The 20,887-nt window shown below is 34.3% G+C and overlaps 1 protein-coding gene across 1 annotated transcript in view; it reads right to left on the reverse strand.

The window, feature by feature from the left end:
• The window catches only part of LOC145293697 (proteasome subunit alpha type-5-like), a 56,211-nt gene that overhangs the window by 20,779 nt on the left and 14,545 nt on the right, over positions 1 to 20,887 (reverse strand). Inside the window, exons 2-4 of the mRNA XM_080140111.1 lie at positions 9,199 to 9,299; positions 6,891 to 7,017; positions 1,061 to 1,128 (exon numbers count right to left, since the gene is read on the reverse strand). Of these exons, the coding sequence (XP_079996237.1) occupies positions 1,061 to 1,128; positions 6,891 to 7,017; positions 9,199 to 9,294 (291 nt within the window). The 5' untranslated portion in view covers positions 9,295 to 9,299. The remainder of the gene's footprint in view (positions 1 to 1,060; positions 1,129 to 6,890; positions 7,018 to 9,198; positions 9,300 to 20,887) is intronic.

Consider the following 20,887-nt stretch of genomic DNA (forward strand, 5'->3'; position numbering starts at 1 on the left):
AGTTCAGGGGTATGTCTTTGTCAGAATGCGAATGAGCTCTCTGAACTTTTTCCATACGGATTGTTTCTGGTCGTAATAGCATCTGTACACTCTCCAGTATTGCCTACCACGCCTTTAAGATAGCAGAAGTTGGAGGCAACTTCCAGAGATATGTCGTCAATTGTAAAATTGATTTGATCAGAGACAAAGGTTTTTACAGCATGGACACACAAACTCAACATCATCCAACAATTTGCCTTTTATACAAGAACCCTGCTTCTGAAGCCAGTGCAATCATTCACATAAAATGTTATAAAAGAGACATGAGGTTGAATGTATTTTCAGTATTTACTTCAACAGTGCTCAATATGTGAGTAGAGCAATAAAAACATATGGCAAGTAAGCTTCACAAGCATTCCACATTTCATGCAATCATCAGGCTAAAATAGATTTTTACTGAGGACTTACACCTACACCGCATGAAAAAAAACTAAATAAAAATAAATACATCCCACATTACATAATCTTACGCATTAACATCTACATAGCCTTTCTCATTTCATTTCTGTCAGAAATAGTAAGAAATGCATTTTATCCTGATGATTCCCTACAAGAATGAAATACAAAAAATCGTATTGCTTATTGTCATAGACACATTTATATATGAAATGAAAATTGGAGTTCAATAAGTATAACTTATCACAAGGAAATCCTAAAATATTTTATTTAATAAAACTAAAATAATTCTGATGAAATTTCTTGAGATGATGTTCAGAAATTTTAAATGTAAAATGAGTAAAAGAAAACTTTGGTCATAATTCTTAAAAATATATTATATCTTAAAAAAATATCATTATATCTTTAAAATATATCATTATATCTTAAAAATATATCATTATATCTTTAAAATATATAATTTCTTAATCACAAATGTAAATACTGTTTTTTGTAAAACAAATTTAGTTCTGCCAATTTGGGAGGATTAAAATTAATTTTCTGGCCATTGACATAAAAAAACAAATAAAAACGAACAAGTAACTGAGAGATGAGCATGCGTTAATGGAGAAATGAACTTGCTTACTTGCGCCTCAACTCTTGCTCGGTCAATCATAGTTCTGGAATCTGCAACTAATCCACTCATGGCACAACCTGAACAAAAACAATGGCGTACAAGACAATTTTTAGTTTTGTTGAAAAAAAAAAAAATTCTTCATTTTTAGATGAGGATTAACAATTTGTATCTTTCGGACTATTATTCTCATTTTATTCAAAACATTTCAACCGATGTAACATTAAGCCGATTTCAGGTGTTATTTTTCACACTTGAGAATCTTCTAATCATTCCTGGGAATCTTAAAGAATTTCAAACTGAAGAGTTTATTTAAAGAGTATATTGTTCTTATTCTATCAACCATGACTAGAAAGAAGTCTTAATTTTTATACTATTCACAGTTAACACCTGTAGCAAGGAGGTAACTATCATATTCTTGTCCAGGGTTGCCAGATTGGCTTTTTTAAAGCCAAATTTTGTGAAAGTAGCCCTTTTGGAACCCTTAAAAAATTATATTTAACCTTTTTCAAAATACAACGTATGGATTAACCAAGGAAAGGACAAGCAAAATATTATCAGAAGAATAAAAATGAATAACAAATACAAAAACAAAATAATAATAATCCTGATTGGATGTTCCTTAGTTAACATGATTATCAAGGTGGTATTCTCAACTACGTGAATAAAGAAGGAATTAAGGTTTGTAATAAGATAGTGAAAAGAAAACATTAGGATTAACAAAATTACATAAAAAAACTTGGCGATTATTGCCATGATGGAAAACTTATCAATAATTTAAAGACTTCAGATAACCAGTAAGCTTTCTATTACAGATTAAGGGAAATAACTCCTGCTAAAAAAGATTGGGTTATCTGCCCATGACCACGGGAGATGCAAGTTATAAAAAGATTTGGATTATTCGCATCTTAAGTATTAAAAAAAAAATTTTTTTTTATGTAATAGACTGAGAAGAAAGTTCTTGCAGAAGTTTTAATTTTGATTTCAAATGATGTATTTTCAAATAAGTTTTTGTTATAATACCTTTACTTTATATATAATTTTAAAGAGCGTTTTTTGCTTTATCTAATCGTTTAAATTTTAAAACAATTGTCTCCTTTGCAGGACGTTGAATACAAGATGAAAAAAAAAAAGCAAATTTTCACAATTTTATTTCAATTTAAGCTAAGCCAAAAAGATGCTGAAACGACTTGTGATATCAACAAGCATTTGACCCAGGAACCACTACTGAACACAGCACAATGGTGGTTTAAGAAATTTCGTGGTGGTGACGACAGTCTTGAAGATGATGAATGTAGTGTTCGGCCATCGAATGTTGACACCAATCAATTAAGAGCCTTAGTCAAAGTTAATCCTCGCACAATTGTTCAAGAACTTGCTTCTGAATTCGACATAATGTATACAACGATTTGCAACCACTCGAGAGATTGGAAAGATAAAAAAACTTAATGGGTGCCTCACAAATTGAACGACAACCAAGAGAAACGCTGTTATGAAGTGTCATCTTCCCTTCTTTTACGCAAAAAGAATGACTCGTTTCTTGAGCGGGTTGTTATTTGCGATGACAAAGTGAGTTCTTTAAACAACCAGTGACGCTCAGCTCAGTGATGAAATGCTGACGAAGCTCCTCAACACTTCTCAAAGTGAGTTGCACTAAAAGAAGGTAAATTTTTTTATTTATTTTTAAAAAACAACTTTTTATTTTTATTATTAAATTTTCACCCCAAACAAGGCACATTGCCACTTTGTTGTAAGGGATATAAGCTACTGGAGTACTATGTAGGGAGTTGGGCAGCAAGATGTCGGTTTACGTTACACTTGAACTTCTGCATGTCAGTACAGTTGGGGAAGCAAGGAGCCGGTATGGAATTTCAAAGTCTAGCGGTTCTGGGGAAGAAACTACTGAAGTAGAAAGCTCTCTTACATGTAGGGATCTCTACTGTGAAGGGGTGGGATTTAGCTGCTTGTCGGGTTTGTTGAGGGTACTTACGTCGTGGGGGCACAAGTGCTTGCAGTTCGTCAGAGCATTCACCAGTAAAATACTTGTAGAGCAAGCAGAGGGATGCAACGTTTCGTCGGTGGGACAAAGGCTGAAGCTTAGATGACAGTTCAGGACCTATCAAGTTGGTGACTCTCTTTTGGACCTTGTCTAGGAGCGAGAGACTAGTAGCAGATGCACCAGCCAAATATGACAACACTCCATACATGGGCGAATGGTAGCCTTATAGAGGTACAGGATACTTTCGGGCATTAGTAGGTTTCTAGCACGGTAGAGAGAGCCTACCTTCTTCGCAGCGGTCCTGGCAATGCTGAATGTTGGGTCTGCGACCAGCTCATCCATTAGTTTTTTTAATGCAGGCGAAACCATTATGGCGGTGAAGTACTATCAACAAATGGATGAAATGCATCAGAAACTTTGACAACACCCAGTATTAGTCAACAGAAAAGGCCCGACTGCATATTGCTAAACAGATCGTGCAAAAGTTGAACAAATTTGGGCAACGAAACCACCTCATCTGCCATACTTTCCAGACCTCTCACTTACCAACTAACAATTTTTTTAAGCATCTCAAAAACTGTGTGTGGAAATGCTCTAAAAACCTATGCAATATCAAAAACGCCTTTAGCAACTTCATCGTCACCAGAACGCAAGATTTTTTTTATGTTCGTGGCAAAAATTGGCAAAAGTGTGTTGATTCCAATGGTGCCTATTTTGATGATTTTTAGTTGAGCCGAGATATGTTCATCTGAATTGAAAAATGAAAAACTGCAAGAACTTTGTCAACTGACAGTAATAAATATTTATCTATAGTGATACCTAATACGTTTGTATGTCTAAAGACAAAAATAAATTTAACGTTGTTTGCAAGTATACGTTGCGTAACGGATAAAGTAGTAGGTCAATTTAGTTCCAAGTGAGACCTTTGAGAGATACTTAGAATATAATCACAAACTACTTGAGACTTCTCCCAGTCATGGTTGACAGAACAACAGTATGCTAACTCCGTGGATTAAAAAGGTTCTGTTCAAAATTCCGTGCAAATTCACTAAAAAAAAAGGTCAGAGTTTACATTGCCCAAAACATTGTGAGAATAACATCCAAGATGAGATTAGTCATCTGAAAATGCAAATTATCCATCGTCATCTAAAAAATTCAGAAAACATAAAAAATTGTTTTTCACATACAACTTTTGTGTTCATGTGAATTCCTTGACTATTTCGTATTTGTTTTGCTGATGAATAGATTAATCGGTGGGTGATGGAGAGTCAGTTGACAACTGCTGCATGTTAAGGAGTCTGGATGTGTGAGCAGATAATGTGCAGATTAATGTATGGGAGAAACAGTGAGCATGCCGTGTTGAATGTTTGATTGCCTCCCTCAAGTTTATTTTTATGTTTCAGACGAATTCCTGGCAAATTTGCAACCTTTCTCAATGGTTATATATTTGTTGCATCAGATGTAAGAAATCTTGATCCTCAGATCAGTTTAAGAATGTTTTTATAAATATTTAAATCTTCAGCTGTTTCGTGATTCTACAGATATACAGAAAAAAAAATTGCAATCTAAATAAAAACTTGATATACTTGTGTATCAGGCGAAAATTAGTATTCTCACTAAAAATGAGAAAAAAGTGAAAAGTTTAATTAAATTCAAAAATCAATTTTATTGTAAATTTCAGTTTTATTGCATTAAGTAATTTTGAAGGGTTATCTGAAAACGGGAGATAATTCAGTCTGTCATTTTAGCAAATGTTAACTTCTTTCTCAAATTATGCCCAATCAATGTACGACTCACTGCTCCTGCTGTTTGTCATATAGAAACAATGTGTAAAGTTGCCTGAACCAGTAGGAGCTGAATCGGACATTGTAGTCGTACATATTGCGCTTTACTAAAAATGTACGACTAAATAATGTACGATTATTTGCTTCTGCTGCTGATTTGGAACTTCAACATGGACGAACTACTGGGTTTATCAGCACAAAATATTGTAATACAAGTTTCAGTCGAGATGTTATTTTTTGGCAAATATATTTTTAGATTCATATAAAAAGTATTTACAAAAAATAATTATTTTAAAATATTCTCTCTTAAGGCAGAAAGTAAATAGATACATACATATTTACATAATGAACTTAAAAACTGAATTATTTTTTTCCAATTCGCCGCGTGCCACTTTTTTTGCATTGAAAATCTTTGTAAAAAAATAAAGTCGTGCCTTGATTTTACTACACGACTAAAAATTAAACACGATTTTATGTACGTCTAATTAAATCTTAAAACACTGAGACAATTATTTGGCACACTGTATTGGAAAAAAAATAATTCTCAGTCGTTTAATTAGTCAAAAAAACGTCAATAGTTTCAAGTTTAATTTAAAAAACAAAACAAACAACAAGCAAGTCGATAATAATGATAACTTCAAAAAAAATGTTTGAGAAAACTTTAAAAATTACTTTTTTTGCTGTTTTTTTTTGAGAAATGAACCAAAGTAAACTTTATGCAATATTATAAAAAAAGAAAGAAAAAAAAAACAGAAAATAGTTTTAAAATAATAGTTATTACTTGTCTCTCTACAAGGGTAGTTTTGAATGTGAAGAAAACTAGTTCTCCCAAAAGAGGCACATGGGATAGGAAACATTGCCCCAATCTTTAAGGATTTCTTCTACTTTTTACAAAGATTTTCTAGTGTTACATTGTTTTTGTGTTACAAAATTAAAAATTTTAAAGAAAAAGTCACTTCTTGTAAAATTTAATTTGCAAAAAAAACAAAACAAAAAAAACTTGATTGAAAGTTGTGACTAAATTCATTTTGTTTTTTTTATCTCAATAATAAAGAAATAAACTTGTTTATTTTTTTATCTTACAAAGATTAAAAAATAAAAAAAGTGGCAGTTGAAAAAAAATCTCAGTCTTTAAGGATTTGCCAAAAATAATTGTGACTGTAACTAAAGTCGTTTTATTATTAATTTTAATAACATTTTTTGCGCTAACGGACTCAGCCTGTGTCAGGAGGAATATTTAATAAAAATCAAGAGTTTTCTTTAGGTATGGACTTAAACAAGTTATTTTCCAAAAATAACTTCTCAAAACTTCTGAGTAAATTTGTTTTAGTGTTTATTACAAGATTGTTTTACGATATCTTATGCTGATGAACCCAGTCAATCGCCTGTGTCGAAGTTGCTTTAATCAGCAGCAGTGGCAATTAGTCGTACAATGATTGTACATAATTTTTAGTTGTACATTTTTAGTAAAACTGCAAAATATGATAAAATTGATTTTTAAATTTAATTTTTAGTAAAGATACTTATTTTTGCCTGATACGTAAGTATATGAAAGAGTTTTTATTTGGAATGTGATTTTCATCTGTATCTTTATCTGTAGAAGCATAGATTTTTTGACAAAAAGAAAAAAACTATGTTGTGGTTGCAATATTGTATTAGTTGTTATAACAAATAAAACCTATGCTTACAACATATTTGTTTTTTTTTTAAGATTTAATTTTTAAGTCGAAAGGTTCAGAAAGGGAAAATTGGTTTGAAGAAACCTATCAATGCAGCAAATATTTTTTTTTTAGAATAATTTCTCACTAATAAACAAATGCAGATTTGACGAAAAAAATTACAGCAGATTCTGAAAAAAAAAAAAAAAAAAAGAAGACTTCAACCTTTGCTCAAAAAACGTGAAAATCTATTAGAGTTTTAATGTAAGAAATATGTCAGTTTTTTTTTTTATTCACCTGATTTCAGCAAAACATCTTATATTGAATGATTAAAAAAAAAAAAAATACTTTCAAATGAAAATTGATATTGCTAAGATTTTTTATGGTAGATAAATCCTTACCTATATGAGAATCAACTTCGAGAATTTTCTCAATACTGGATGCTACGATAAGAGGACACGTGACCCTCTTCTCTACAGCCAAAACTACACCCTCATTCGTCTGGATTCCGATGGCTGTTGAGCCAAGCTGTCAAAGAAAAATAAACATTTAGTTTATTTCTGAGGAAAGATTAATTTCAGAAATAACATTAACTCACGACACCACTAAAATATGCATCTACAAAAAGAATAAAAGTGAAAACAAAAAAAACATGCAATCTATTTAGAAATCTGAAGTGTTTTTTGTCATTGTGCACAATTGATTGCATCACAAAAAGATTTCTAAAAACTACAAAATATTCTTTGTCATCTGTTTTCAAATATATGTGAAGGTCATTCCAAAAGTACTGTTTCCTATTTTTTAACTAAAATATTAAAAACCTACAAAGATAGAAGTGGTACAATTAAAACGAGCAACCTTTTGTGCTCCAGAATTTACTTTTCTACATAGTCACCACCATTCTCAAATGCATTTTTGTCAAAGTCGTAAAAGTCAGCACTTGTTGAGGAGGTCCATTTTTTTTCATGGGCGCAATTACGGCATTGTTATTGGAGAAATACTGCTCACATAATGCATCTTTCAGAGGTCCGAACAAGTTAAGGTCTGACCTATATACTGTCATGTTACAAATGGGATTTCTTTCTTGGCCTTACACGGCCAATCTGAGTCTTTACGTTTGTCAATGTTTTAACGTAAACATCAGAGTTGACAATCAACCTTGATTCCAAGAAATCCAGAAAGGATGAAATTATTCCTCAGAAGACGCTGCTCATCACTTTGCCTGCAGATTTCTGTATCTTGAACTTCTTTGCAGAAGAACATAAGTGTGCGATTCCATTGCCTGTTGTTTGAACTCTGGCTTGTAGTGGTGATATGTCTCGTCACTAGTGAAGATGCTGTCCAAGAATCCATCACCTTCGGTTTCGTACTCATTCAACAAATCCTGACAGATTTCCTATTCGTGGTCGTTTTGGTTCTGCACGAGCATTCATGCAACCCACCTATCACACACCTTGCTGTATCCCAGGGACGACAACATCATTTCCAGTATACGAACATTCAACTCTACACACATTTCATTCACCATTATCTGTCAATCAACACTGAGGAGTTGGTCAAGGCACAATGTTTTCTGGAGTGGTGGCTGTGTATGGGTGCCTGGTGCACACTTTACCACTCACATCTGTCACCACTATGAAATCAACAAACCCATCTCCTAACTGTGCTAACATCAACTGTACTAGTTTGGTTCAATTTTTTTCTGATGTGGAGGAATTTAATGGTGCATCTCTGCTTCTGACACATGCCCATCATGGGTTGCTTTCTTAGAGTCTCATACTGTCAATATCCGCAAGAGAGAAATGAAACTTTCAGGTCATGAATGCATAAGTTTAGTCACCATAACAATGCAATTTGCAATCTCCTTTGATCCATTCGGGGCAGAATAAAAGGAGGCGCTACTTTTGGAATGACTCTTGTATATAGATTTCTTTCAAGGAGAGAGAGAGAGAAAGGGAGGAATAGATATTTAATAATATATATATATATATATATATATATATATATATATATATATATATATATATAAACCAATTACTGATTGAAGGGGTCACAGATTTTCTAATTTTGTTCATAAAAACCAGAGATTTTAATTTGTATACAGAACTACCCTAACCCCCTTCCCGGACGATTACAATTCAAGTCCAATGTAAACAAGTTCTTGTGGAGTTGTCCCCTTAAATAATCTAAATTCTAACCAATCTACATCATTAACAAGTACTAAATTACCATTGTACATTTACTGACCCTTATCCTCGAGTGGCCTTCGGGCCTTACTAAATGGTGAATACCATGTAAAAAAAAAAAAATTTGCATAAAAATTATGCTTAGAATCTTGCAATGAATAAATCATATTTTAAGAAAATCTTTAGACGTTATTTGTCACCAAGTAAAATCTTTTGCAAGTTTTAATATTTGTCAAAATATTTTTTAAAGTCACCAACAAATCACCATGACGATAGAATTTAAAAATTCAAATCATTAAACTACAATTATGCTAAAACTCTGCATTGAAATGAAAATGTAATAAAATCAATATAATGTTCAAAACAGTTTATGACGTTTGTATGAAAATAGTGCTGAAAACGAAACTAAAAGCTATCTCAAGAAATCTAAATAATAAATTGATTAAAAACACAGCTACAATTGCTAATCATAAAACTGAATGTGCATTTGTCTATAAGTTAAAATAAAAATATCATTGCTTACCTTGATGGCTTCAATTGCATATTCAACTTGGAACAATCTGCCTTCAGGTGAGAAAGTATTCACGCCTCTGTCATATTCGGATCTGGTAAGAAACATTTTATCTGAAAAAAAAAAAAAATAAAAATAAATAAATAAATGTTTTTTGGCAAAGTGGTGAACCCCCCCCCCCCAAAAAAAAAACCAACTTAGTATTTTTAAATTATAATGGAAAAAAATTTGAAGAGGAAAAGATTGATTTTAGTATAAAAATTATGATGAATGTGAAATGTGTCACCTATTAGGAGTCATGGATATTTTTTATCTTTCTGCGTTGAATTAATCATGCCATGATATATAGTGTTGGTTACGAACTTGACTTTTTGCCAGTTAAAAATGGACAAAAAGTTATAGGCTGTTGACTTAGAATGAATATTTTATGTCCAATTGATGGTTGAATATGATTAAGTTTGTTCATACTTTTGCATTAATCCCTAACTGTGCATTGAACAGAGACCATAATAGTTAGTTTGCTGCACCTTATCATAACAAAGGTTCATAGAAAATTTCAACTAGATTGAACCAATAGTTTACGAGAAAAAGTACAATGAACAAAGAGAAATATAAAATAGGTTTTAAACATTCTTTATACAAAATCAATATAACTTGGGGTCTTCAAAAAAAGAAAAAATCTCCCAAAAATATCTGTCACTGATCCTACGTAAGGTGGGTAGTAGCCCCCCCCCCCAAAATCTATAAAAATTGTGTTGTGACAGGTGCTATTAGCAATTCTGTAAGCTTTCAAAAACGTTAACAATATCTTTTATGGAAGAATAGATTGTTGAAAACACACTAAAAGAAGTCAAAACCAAATTTTATGTAAATAACCCTTTTATACTTCCTCCTCCGTTATAATGCATTTCTTACAAAAGTTTGCCATTTTTTCAATATTTAATTTGCATGATCGAACACGGTGCATAGTTGCATTGTCAACACGAAATAATTTTAGAGAAAAAAAAAAAGGTCACTTGACAAAATTGATAAAATAAAATTTATTACTCATTTAATCTATACTTTTATCGGATCTTTAAGTCATCGGGTTAATATTAGATTGTAGTATAGTTGCATTTGATCTCTGGAGCCCATTCTCCTAGGAATTACCTCCTTTCTTTGGAAGGTGAGACTTTTTTATTGTCAGTCAATTGAGCCACGCCCACTCCAACCCAGGTTACTTTTATAACTGATTAGTTATAGTGCTCCCTATTTGGATTACTCTGATGCCACATGGGAGATAAGTAAATATACTAATTCAATTTATGCGGTATTTTCTTTCTTTTTTGTGGTGGTGGTGGAGGAGGGAATGCAATTGAAAATAAAGTCCTATACCACAATCAAACACACAAATGGTTATATTCATTTTGTATTTGTTTTTTTGTTGATAACAATATTGTGTGCAGAGAATCTTTCTGTATTATAGATATCCACAAAAAGCAAAGATGGCCTTTATGGTATTCATAATTTGAAAATTTTAAAAATAAAAAAAATAAAGATGGTAATATGCAGTTCAGGGTTGAGAGAAGAAACATATAAGGGTTCTCATTCATTCCCATGCAACATCAGGTCAGCTTGCTAGTCTCTCTATATATATATGTATATAAGTGCGAATGTGTGTGAGGACACTTCTCAACCTATATACTCAACAAATTTTTTATCTACATACTTAAAATTTGGTATATAAGGTATTCAGACATGTGGAAAACTTTTTAATCAGTTTTCATCCAGACAAAAGGGTTGCTAAGGCGTCAAAACTGAAAAATTTGTATGTAAGGGTCATCAGATTTTTATTTGTTCGCTGTTTCAGGAATGCGCATGCGCGAATTATCCACATGACAGATTCCTTATGTTAAGAATAAGCAGGCTTGAAACCACTTTTTAAAGATAGTTTCAAGCTGGCCTAATGGTTATAATACTTAGCCCACTGTCTTTAGGTTTTGGTTTCAATCTCAGCTTGAGTATTTTTTACTTACAAGAAGTGAACTATTTAGAAAAAAAAAACAAAAAAAAAACATAATACTTGCATGCATATGTCTTAGTTTCTGTATAAATTAAAATACTTTTTTTTTACAAAGGCATCACCACATTATCAAGGCCAAGAGGCCACTCAAGGATAAGGGTTAAAGAGTGTACAATAGAAATTGGACAATATAGTAATCACTAGCAATCGGTGCCCGGCGTTGCCCAGGTGTTTTGAGGTTAATGCTGAAAAAAAAAAAAAAAAAAAAACGGTCAATTTTTTAAAACTTTGACCCCTATTATGACCTCTTAACATTTATTGTTTAGGGATCAAGTAAAGTTAATAAGTTAGATCCATGTCCAAGGAATCTATATCTAAAATATCACGTGTTTACTGTTTAGACCCAAAATTGTAGGAGGAGTTTGGTAGAGTTCTCAAAGGTCAAATCGTTGAATATTGACCACTTAATCGCCAAATTTCCGTTGAAAACCTATCACATCGATTTTCCCAAATCTCAGCACCCTGTATATCAAATTTCAGATCTCTAGGCTTAAAATTGACAGAGTTTTAGCGTAGGGAAATGCACACAGACACTTATATATATATATATAAACATGTGTGTGGCATCCGTCAGTCGAAACGACTATGGATCAGCAGAGCAGCGCCGTATTAAGATGTTATAAACATAAACATCATATATATAAGGATAATAGTACGCCATATATATAACAAAAGACCATTATTTACTCAAGTGTAAGGAAAACCCGGGGGAACTTTACCCAAAAATAAATCTATATTTTTTTTGTGTGTAAGCGAGTAATTAATAAGCAGCCATCTTGATTCTTAACCAAACAGAAAGTTCAAGTAGGGGGAGTTCCCTTTTTTTTGATAGCGAGGCCAAATTTCGCGAATTTGGCCTTTTTTTAAAGCAGTTTGGCCTTCAAAATTTCTGTTTGGCCTTTTTCTTCACCGATGAAATCTGGAGACGCAACGGGAATTTTCGGCAAAAAAATGTTGTCACTATGCACATCTATGTAATGAAATACAATTTGTGGCAAAATTTCAGGAAAAACTAATGGATGGTTATCTCGCAATAGTCCGGACAATTCGCTAAATTATCTCGTCAAAACCTTAAATCTCGAATTTTTGTGCATTTTTTTTTGGGGGGGGGGGGGGGGGGGGCTAATTTGGCATAATAGTGTCCATTTAATAGTATTATCTTGAAAAAATAAAAAAAATAAGGAAAATTACCAAAAAAAAACAAACAAGAACAACAAAAGTGTGCCGTATTTTTAAAAGTTTTATTGCGTTGTTTTTATTTGCTTTTTTTTTATTTCATCGGTGAAGAAAATGGCCAAACAGAAATTTTGAAGGCCAAACTGCTTTAAAAAAAGGCCAAATTCGCGAAATTTGGCCTCGCTATAAAAAAAAAAAGGGAAATCCCCCTACTTGAACTTTCTGTTTAATTTCGCTTGTAGCGTTGATTTTTTTCTTTTTTCGCTATAAAAAAATAACTACTTGATGAAATTACGTGATTTTTTCTGTAGGAAAACTTTATCCCATGACGAGTACGTACAATATATTTTTTTAAAAAATATTTTCATTTTTTAATGTCAATGGAAAACTGCACAAGTACCCAAACCCGAAATGTAAAGACCACGAGTGAACGCGCGTTTTTTTTTTTTTTTTTTTTTAGTTTAGTTTAGTTTCATAATGGCGGCCGTGATGTCGGAGGTTCGATTGTTAGATTGTAAGTTAGTTTCGTATTTTTGTAATTTGTAAATCGCAAGTTAGGAAAAAATTAAACCCTTCCAAGATGGACAATAAATAAAGCCATAATATTTTATGGTAAAGTTAAGAGCCTATGAACCATAGTTTTTTAGGAGATGTGATTATTGGATTAACCAATCAGAAATCGTCTGTGGCACACACATCTGTTTTTATAGATAGATAGATATAGATAGATAGATTAGTAATGGAAATTCAGAAAAATTTGTTAAGTTATATGGAACGGCTCATCAAGAACTTGTTTACGTTAGACTTGAACACAACCATATTGTAGTCAGCCGGAAAGCAGGAAAACGGAAGACAATTCCACAGGCGTGCAGTTCTAAGAAAGAAGCTTTGTTCATGGAATCTACGTTTAGGTTTAGGAACAGATAAACAGTGGGGGGAATTATTGATAGTGTTTTCAGCTGGACGAGTGTTTCTTGTGAAAGTTTGGCGAGGGGGGACCATAGATTGAAGCTCAGTCGAACACTTTCCATGAAAATAACGATACATCAGAGACAAACTCGCAACATCTCTTCTGTGAGATACAGGTTGCAGGGAAGAGAAAAGGACATCTCCTACGAGGCTACGAAGTCTATTTTGAATTCTATCAAGGCAGGACAAGTCCTTTCTAGCAGCTCCTACCCAGATGTGGCAACAGTATTCCATCCTTGAACGTACCTGGCTCTTATATAGATAGAGAATTGCATCAGCAGTGAGATATCTACCGGATCGATAGAAAGATTCCACCATTTTTCCAGCGGCCTTGGCAACAGATTTGATGTACGTGTTCCATTTAAGATCAGGAGTAATGGTCAAGCCCAGAAGCTTGTCAAAACTTGAGGCCTCCTGAAGACGAGAGCCATTCATTTCAATTGATGCCAGATGTGGATCAGAATGTTGATGATGTAAAGAGAGAAGCTTGGTTTTAGAACTTTAGGATTAAAAGTAACCAGCCACTCCTTTCCCCATTGTACTATGTGCTCAAGATCAGAGGAGAGAGAATTGGAGAGAACTTGGTCGCTTACTGTCTTAGATGTGCTACCATAAATGGTAGTGTCATCAGCATGAATGTCTACAAATGACGTAAGGATGTGATTTGGAAGATCGTTAATGTAGATCAGGAAAAGAGTTGGGCCCAGGATGGATCCCTGAGGACTCCAGCATTAATACTGTGAGCTTCTAATTTTTGCCCATCAACTACTACTCTTATGAACCTATCAGAAAGAAATGATTTAATAATTGAGAAGACATTTCCAGCTATACCATAGCTAGAGATCTTATGAAGTAAACCTTTATGCCATACCCTATCAAAGGCCTTAATATGTCAAGAGCAATTGCCCTAGAAAGATTGCCTCCGTCGAGAGATTTGCTAATCCTATGAGATATAACTGTAAGCACATCTGTTGTAGATATAGCAGAACGGAAACCATATTGAGTGTCACTAACAAGGTTATTTTTGTTGAGATGGTTGATTACTTCTGTATTTAACACAGATTCCAGCAACTTACTCATGACACACAGGAGACTTATTGGTCTGTACTGAGAAGTGGATGAGCGATCACCTGAATTCTTAAATACAGGGCATTGATGAGATTTTCCAGGGTGATGGGAAGCTTTTCTCCTTAAGATAACGTTTAAACAGTTTTGTAAGTATGGGCGCTAGTTCTGGTTGAAGTTTTTTGAGTACTATAATTGGAATACCATCAGGGCCGGTTGCTTTACTGGAATCAAGGTTTTTGATTAGCTTGGCAACATCACGTACAGATATATGTATATCACATAGCATGTTTTCTGATACAGGAGGAAATATTGGGGGTTGGCAGCCTTGGTTGCAAAGGGTAGAATTAGCTGCAAAGTTCTTGGCAAAAAGTTTGGCTTTATCTGATGCTGATGAGATTACCTCAGGTCCATTGATGATAGTTGGGATAGAGCACACGCTTCTGTTCAGGATTCTGTTTGCTATTTGCCAAAACTGGTGGGAACCAAGCCACTGCTCAGCTACTTTGGACTTGACGGACGGACTGAGCATACAACTCTCTTGTGTTCTTCATTACTTTCTTACAATGGTTGCTGGCAGTCCTGAAAGCGGCTTTAGTTTTCATACATCTATTACATTGGAAGCAGTGGTAAAAGTAATTTCTGTGCGCAATGGCAGCAGCACATGCTGGAGAGAACCATGGCTGGCTGTTAGGTTTTTGCTGGAACTTTTTCGAGGGTATGAAATGGTCTATACCTACAATTAACCATTCCATCAGGTCTGATACTATAGAGGACACATCCTTTTTAAACATGGAACGCAGAGGTAGGTCTGATATAAATGTACGGAAGCTATCCCAGTCAGGCTTAGTGTATCGATATACTGTACGAGATGGAGAGGTATGTCTGGGGACTTATTACATTTCATTTTTATCTTAATTGATACAACAGAGTGGTCGGAAGATCCAAGAGGAGACAGAACAGTAACTGAACATAGTTCAGGGCAAGTTGTGAGAAAAAGGTCTAGTAGACTCGCATACTGGCCGTCATTGTTGGGCACACGGGTGGGTTCGTGAACAATCTGAGTGAGGTCATAAGCAATGGAGAAATCATGACAGAACCTCCCCTCATCATTGGTCTTGTTTGAGTGGGTCAACCATTCCACGTTGTGAACATTGAAGTCTCCACATACGTGAATGTTAGCTGAAGGATAAGCAGATAGGACTTGGTCAGTTTTCTCAGATATGCTTTTAAAGATAGTAACTCCGCTGTTGGGGGGGGGGCGATAGAGAGTAAATATAAATGCAGTAGTATGAGCTAATGTAACCCGGAAGTACATATAGGGTAAGTTAGGATCTTCTCTGGAGATGTCCCTACCACATGGAAAGCCATCTTTAATATAGGCACATATTCCATGCCCATGGCGATCTTGGGGGTCAGAATTAGAAGTTAAGTTAGAGTATCCTTTAATTGCGAACTCTTCTAGGGAAATAGCCTGTCCAATACCAGTTTCGCTTAAAAATAAAAGGTCTGGTTTAGTCTCCTGTAATTGGGTTTCAACCTCTGGAAGGTTAGAACGTAGACCCCTGATGTTGGAGAAGGAGACATGGTAGTAGGGGTCTATGTTGGAAGTTGGAGAACCGGGTTTAATCGTGTATTTTTTCTTGAAACTTGTCATGATGGAATTTTGGAATTTGTGGACTAGGTCGTCAGATTTGCTTAGAGCAGAACAGAGAGGGGAAACTAAGAGAGAAAAAGAAACAAAGAATTTTTTTTTTTGTAGAACATGAAAAGGTAAAGCCGTAACAATTACCCACTAATATGGCATTGAGAGGCCCCACCAGAAGCTACTGCATGGTCTAGAATCCATTCACCAAATGGCAATACAGCAGCCCCAGTACTTTGCACCTGCTGATGGGACAGCCTCCTTAGTGGTTAATACAAGGTTCGGATCCCTGACTATCAGGTGGATAACGCCAGCCCAGATAAAACGTTTACCTCCAGCACCCTTACTAGTGACATGGCTACAAGGATAGACATAGAAACAGAAAATTTCCGCCATCTCTGCCAAGTGTTCGCGCAAAATACTGCCAACCGAGAAAACAGCTTTTTCTTCTCCCTTTGTCAGAAAAATCACTCATTAAAAAATGACGACAACCGGTTCTACGCATGCATCAGATGACGTCATGACCTGATTTACTTTAAATAGTTGAAGAACTGACTAAATTTCATGTACGTCGCATTAGCTCAGTTGGTTAGCGTGTTGGTTCGTTATCTAGACGTTTTGGGTTTGAATCGTGGTGTGAGATGTCTTTTTTTTTTTTTCGATTTTTTAAATTTAAATATTGAACCAGTGTTATTTAAGCCATTTTTCACGTAACGTTTGTTTTTCTGTTTTTGTTTTTACTCTGTACCCACCGATTTTTTAAATTTTAATATCGAAATAGGCTTATTTAAGCCATTTTTCATTTTTTTTTTTTTTGGTTTTAACGTTTGTTTTTCTGTTTTCTTTTTTGTTTTTTCGATTTTTACATTTAACATGGTTCGTTTGCCGTAAGTTAGTTTTTTGTGTTTTTTTTCAATGTTTTGATTACCCCCTCCGCTAAAGTTTTAACGTTGTTTTCTTTTTTTTACTTCACTCTTGAGCTCATTTGCTGAATAGCTATTGTTTACGCCGTAGTCATCGTCATAACGCTCAACGACTTCCGTGTGCGCACCTGTCAATTTGGTTCTTACTTAAATAAATTCAAACATCTTTCAGTAACTCATTCTGGCTGGTCGATTTTATTTTCAAACTTCGCCTCAGAGCTTCGGGTTCGATCCTACCAACTTTACTGTGTCTTTTTTTTCTTTTTTCGATTTTTTAAATTTTAATATTGAAACCGGGTTATTTAAGCCATTTTTAACGTCCTATGTTTTTTTTTTAGTTTTTAATTTTCAGATTTGTTTGAGAAGTTTTAACGTTCGTTTTTCTGGGTTTTTTTTTCCATCACATTCGCGTTTTTTTGTTTTGTTTTTGTTTTTCCAATTTTTACATTTAACATCGTTCGTTTGCCTTACGTTAGATTTTTTTTGTTTTTTTTTAAGTTTTAAAATTTTTTTATAATTTAATATTTAAAAATATTTACTTTGCTTATTCTTATGTTTTGATTACCACCCACCCCCTGCCCGAGCATACACACCTATAAACACCCGGGCAACGCCGGGTACCCCCTGCTAGTGATAATATAAATCTCACCTGTCTGTTTAAATGTATGTATGTATGTATGCATATATGTCTGCGTAAAACTTTCGACAGAGGTGATGGATTTTCACAAGACTGGTATCATTTTGAAACTCAACCTTTTGGAAGAGAAACATTGAAAAATTGGCTAAAAATATTAATTCCTTCACCCTCAACTGGGCACTTTTCTACAAGGAGAGATCGTTTTTTTTTCGCCAATATTTTTGAAAGTCATCCCCTCTTTTCAATTGACTAGCCTTAATTTAAACCTTTGCCACTTCTGGTTTGGCAATGGATGCAACGGCAAAGATATTACTTTTTTTTCCCGTTCTTTTCCTCCTTCGCAGTATGAGTACGAGCCTGCCTGCCTACTACGACTTTTTCTTTTTTTTGCTCAACACACACCTACAGACACCCAATCGAAAAAGTGATAGAAATGGTGAGTGAAATGTTTGAAAACAACATAAAAATGTATCTCATTTTTATATTGTTTACAGACGGATATCAAAATCGAAAAGATGAGAATAAAAGAAATTTGGATGAAACAAAAAAGTTGAGGTTTGAGGCAAAAGAAATCAGTGAAATAAAGTCACAATCTGTCAGAAAGGTGTTGTCATTTTCGGTAACCATATGAGTGCTCAAGCAGAAAATGACAGACTAAGGGACATCAAAGGATTCACAACAATGACCCCAAGAGTTCAAGGTTTCATAGGAGTGGTTTATGAAATTCAAGAGACTGACTGGCATGGTGTGGTATGAGGAGTGCCGGCTCAGACACAACAGCGGCTGAAGCCATGTTAAGAAATTTGATGAGTTGACTCTGCAGGAAGACTATACTCCACAGCAAGTTTTTAACTGATGAAATAGGGCTTTTTTTTTTTTTTGGAACAAATTGTCTTGTTGAACCTATATCACAGAAGAGAAGAAGCTGCCTGGGCATAAACCTATTAAAGACAGGATTACCCTTGCTTTCTGTGGCAATGCCATTGAGGATTGTAAGGTTTAGCCGTTACTGGTTTATCATTCAAGGAATCTTCGAGCTTTTAAGTCCCACAAAGTGCTAAAAAAAAAAAAAGAGCCTCCAGTGATATGGAGGGGTAATGTGAAAGCCAGAGTAATGAATCAGTTTTTGTTGAGTGGATGAACCTCACATTTCGTGTGAAAAAAAATCACTTTCTGAAACGTCTGCTAGTGTTGGACAATTCTCACCTTTTTGGCCTTGAAGATGATATTTTTTTAAAATATTCCTTCATCAGAGTTCTCTTTCTCCCACCTAACCCACCACCCTTTTGCACATTTCAAATTCCAAGAAGCTGTACACGAAACATCTCTTCAAGTGATGTTTTGAAATCACTTGCAGCACCAACCTCACTCGCTATGAATTTTGGAAGGACCATTTTAATATTGTGATAAAACTCAGGCTCATTGATCAAACTTCAAACTTGGTTCCAAGGTGTACCTCCTTGAACTCTTTGTGGAAGAAGCTGTGACCTGTTGCTGTTTACATACAAGATTTTAAGGGATTTGAAGAAAGCAAAGCAAGAATCGTTTCAGATCATGGCAATGTTCCGCAACCTGGAAATTGTTTCACTGGGAAGGTCAATGGGGTTGGTTGTTAATGAGGACATTGACGAGCTTCTTAGTTACCCCCACCCCACTAAGTTATTCAGGATGAACAGTGGTGGAAGTTTATAGATTTATTGGATTGGGTAACAGTTTAGACTTGTGTGTGGAATAGGTGAACGAAAGGATCCCAAAGACACAGAGTAACATGACGGCACAACAAAGAAGTGCATCCGTATAAAGAAAAAATGCAGAAACAATGGAATGAATGATGAAAAAGTTTTGTGAATAAAGATGTGTGTGTGGTGATGAAGACAAAAAAAAAAAAGCTCTTAACCTAGAATGGCCTCCAGGCCTTGATAATTGGTGACTGTCCCAATTAAAAAAAAAGTAAAGATGGAAATTGAGCAAGCCAGGTTTTCAGATATATAACGAAAGAATGAAAAAAAAAGAATAGCTAAACAGATGGAGTACTAGCAACCAATAAATGGGACAAGCAAATGTTATGAGAGATTAAATGAAAACTTAGTATTCACCAATCAAGAAAATCTGTTGCAGAAGCAGTATCTGGTCCAATTATAAGAATTGAGAAAGAAACTGTATGGGAAGCTGCAAGATGAAGAAGGGTGAAGCTGCAGGATGAAAAGAAGGGTGAAGTTGCAAGACCTTCAAATGTTGTTTCAGAAATGTTAAGGACTGCAGGCGAAAAAGGTATTGAGATGATCACAGACTTGATGAATCAGATCATAAAAGAATGCATCATCATAAAAAACTAATTCAGTACAATTGTAAACTATTACACAGGTAAAGAAGGGGCACTCGATATAATAGGTAATTTTAAAATTTTAAAATTGATGGATAGGATCATGAAAGTGATTGTACAAAAATAATTGAGCAGAAAACAAAAAAATCAGATAAGCATAAATGAAATGCAATTTGGTTTTATGTCTGCTCAAAATATCACTGATGCCATATTTATTCCAAGACAAATGTAAGAGAATTAATTTGGTAAGAACAAGAATCTGTATTTTGCTTTTTGGGATCAAGAGAAAGTTTTTGACAGAAGACTAACAGAGATAAGTGAGTGATTGATAAAGGTTGTCAAAAGAATGTACAAAATGCTCAAAGCCATATATCAAGAGTTCTGAACCGAGTCTGTTGTTTTCAGTGGTGTCTTAGAAGCCTTGTCCAGAAAAGACAAAGGAAATTTTATAATGTAAAGTTAGAAACTTGAAGGAATGCTATAGAAAAGTCTGAGAGTTAATTTTATCAAGACCAAAAGAGAATTGAGAACAACTCAATTTTTTGTGATACTTGTAAGCGCCAAGTATAAAAGTGATAGGTTGAGAGATGAGAATCCAGGGTTTTTTTGTATCATTTGAATTCATCGGACTACTTTTTTCATCTTGAGTGTCATTTTCACAATGTTTCGGTCGATGTAACCTCCGACCTTCCTCAGGTGTATTTTGTCAAACCTGGGAATATTTCTGTCAAACTCGGGAATTTGGATGGAACCCCAGGTTTCGTACAGATTTTCAATGTCCATTTTCAAAGACTTTTCAAAGTTTTTCAAGGTCTCCTCCAGACAAAATTCAAGTTTTCAAAACACAATTTGATATATAAACAATGATAAACGAAAAAACTTAATCAACAACAGAAAAAGT

This window comes from Euprymna scolopes, chromosome 15 (genome assembly GCF_053919585.1).
Source record: "Euprymna scolopes isolate OS-2025 chromosome 15, ASM5391958v1, whole genome shotgun sequence".
NCBI lineage: Eukaryota > Metazoa > Mollusca > Cephalopoda > Sepiida > Sepiolidae > Euprymna > Euprymna scolopes.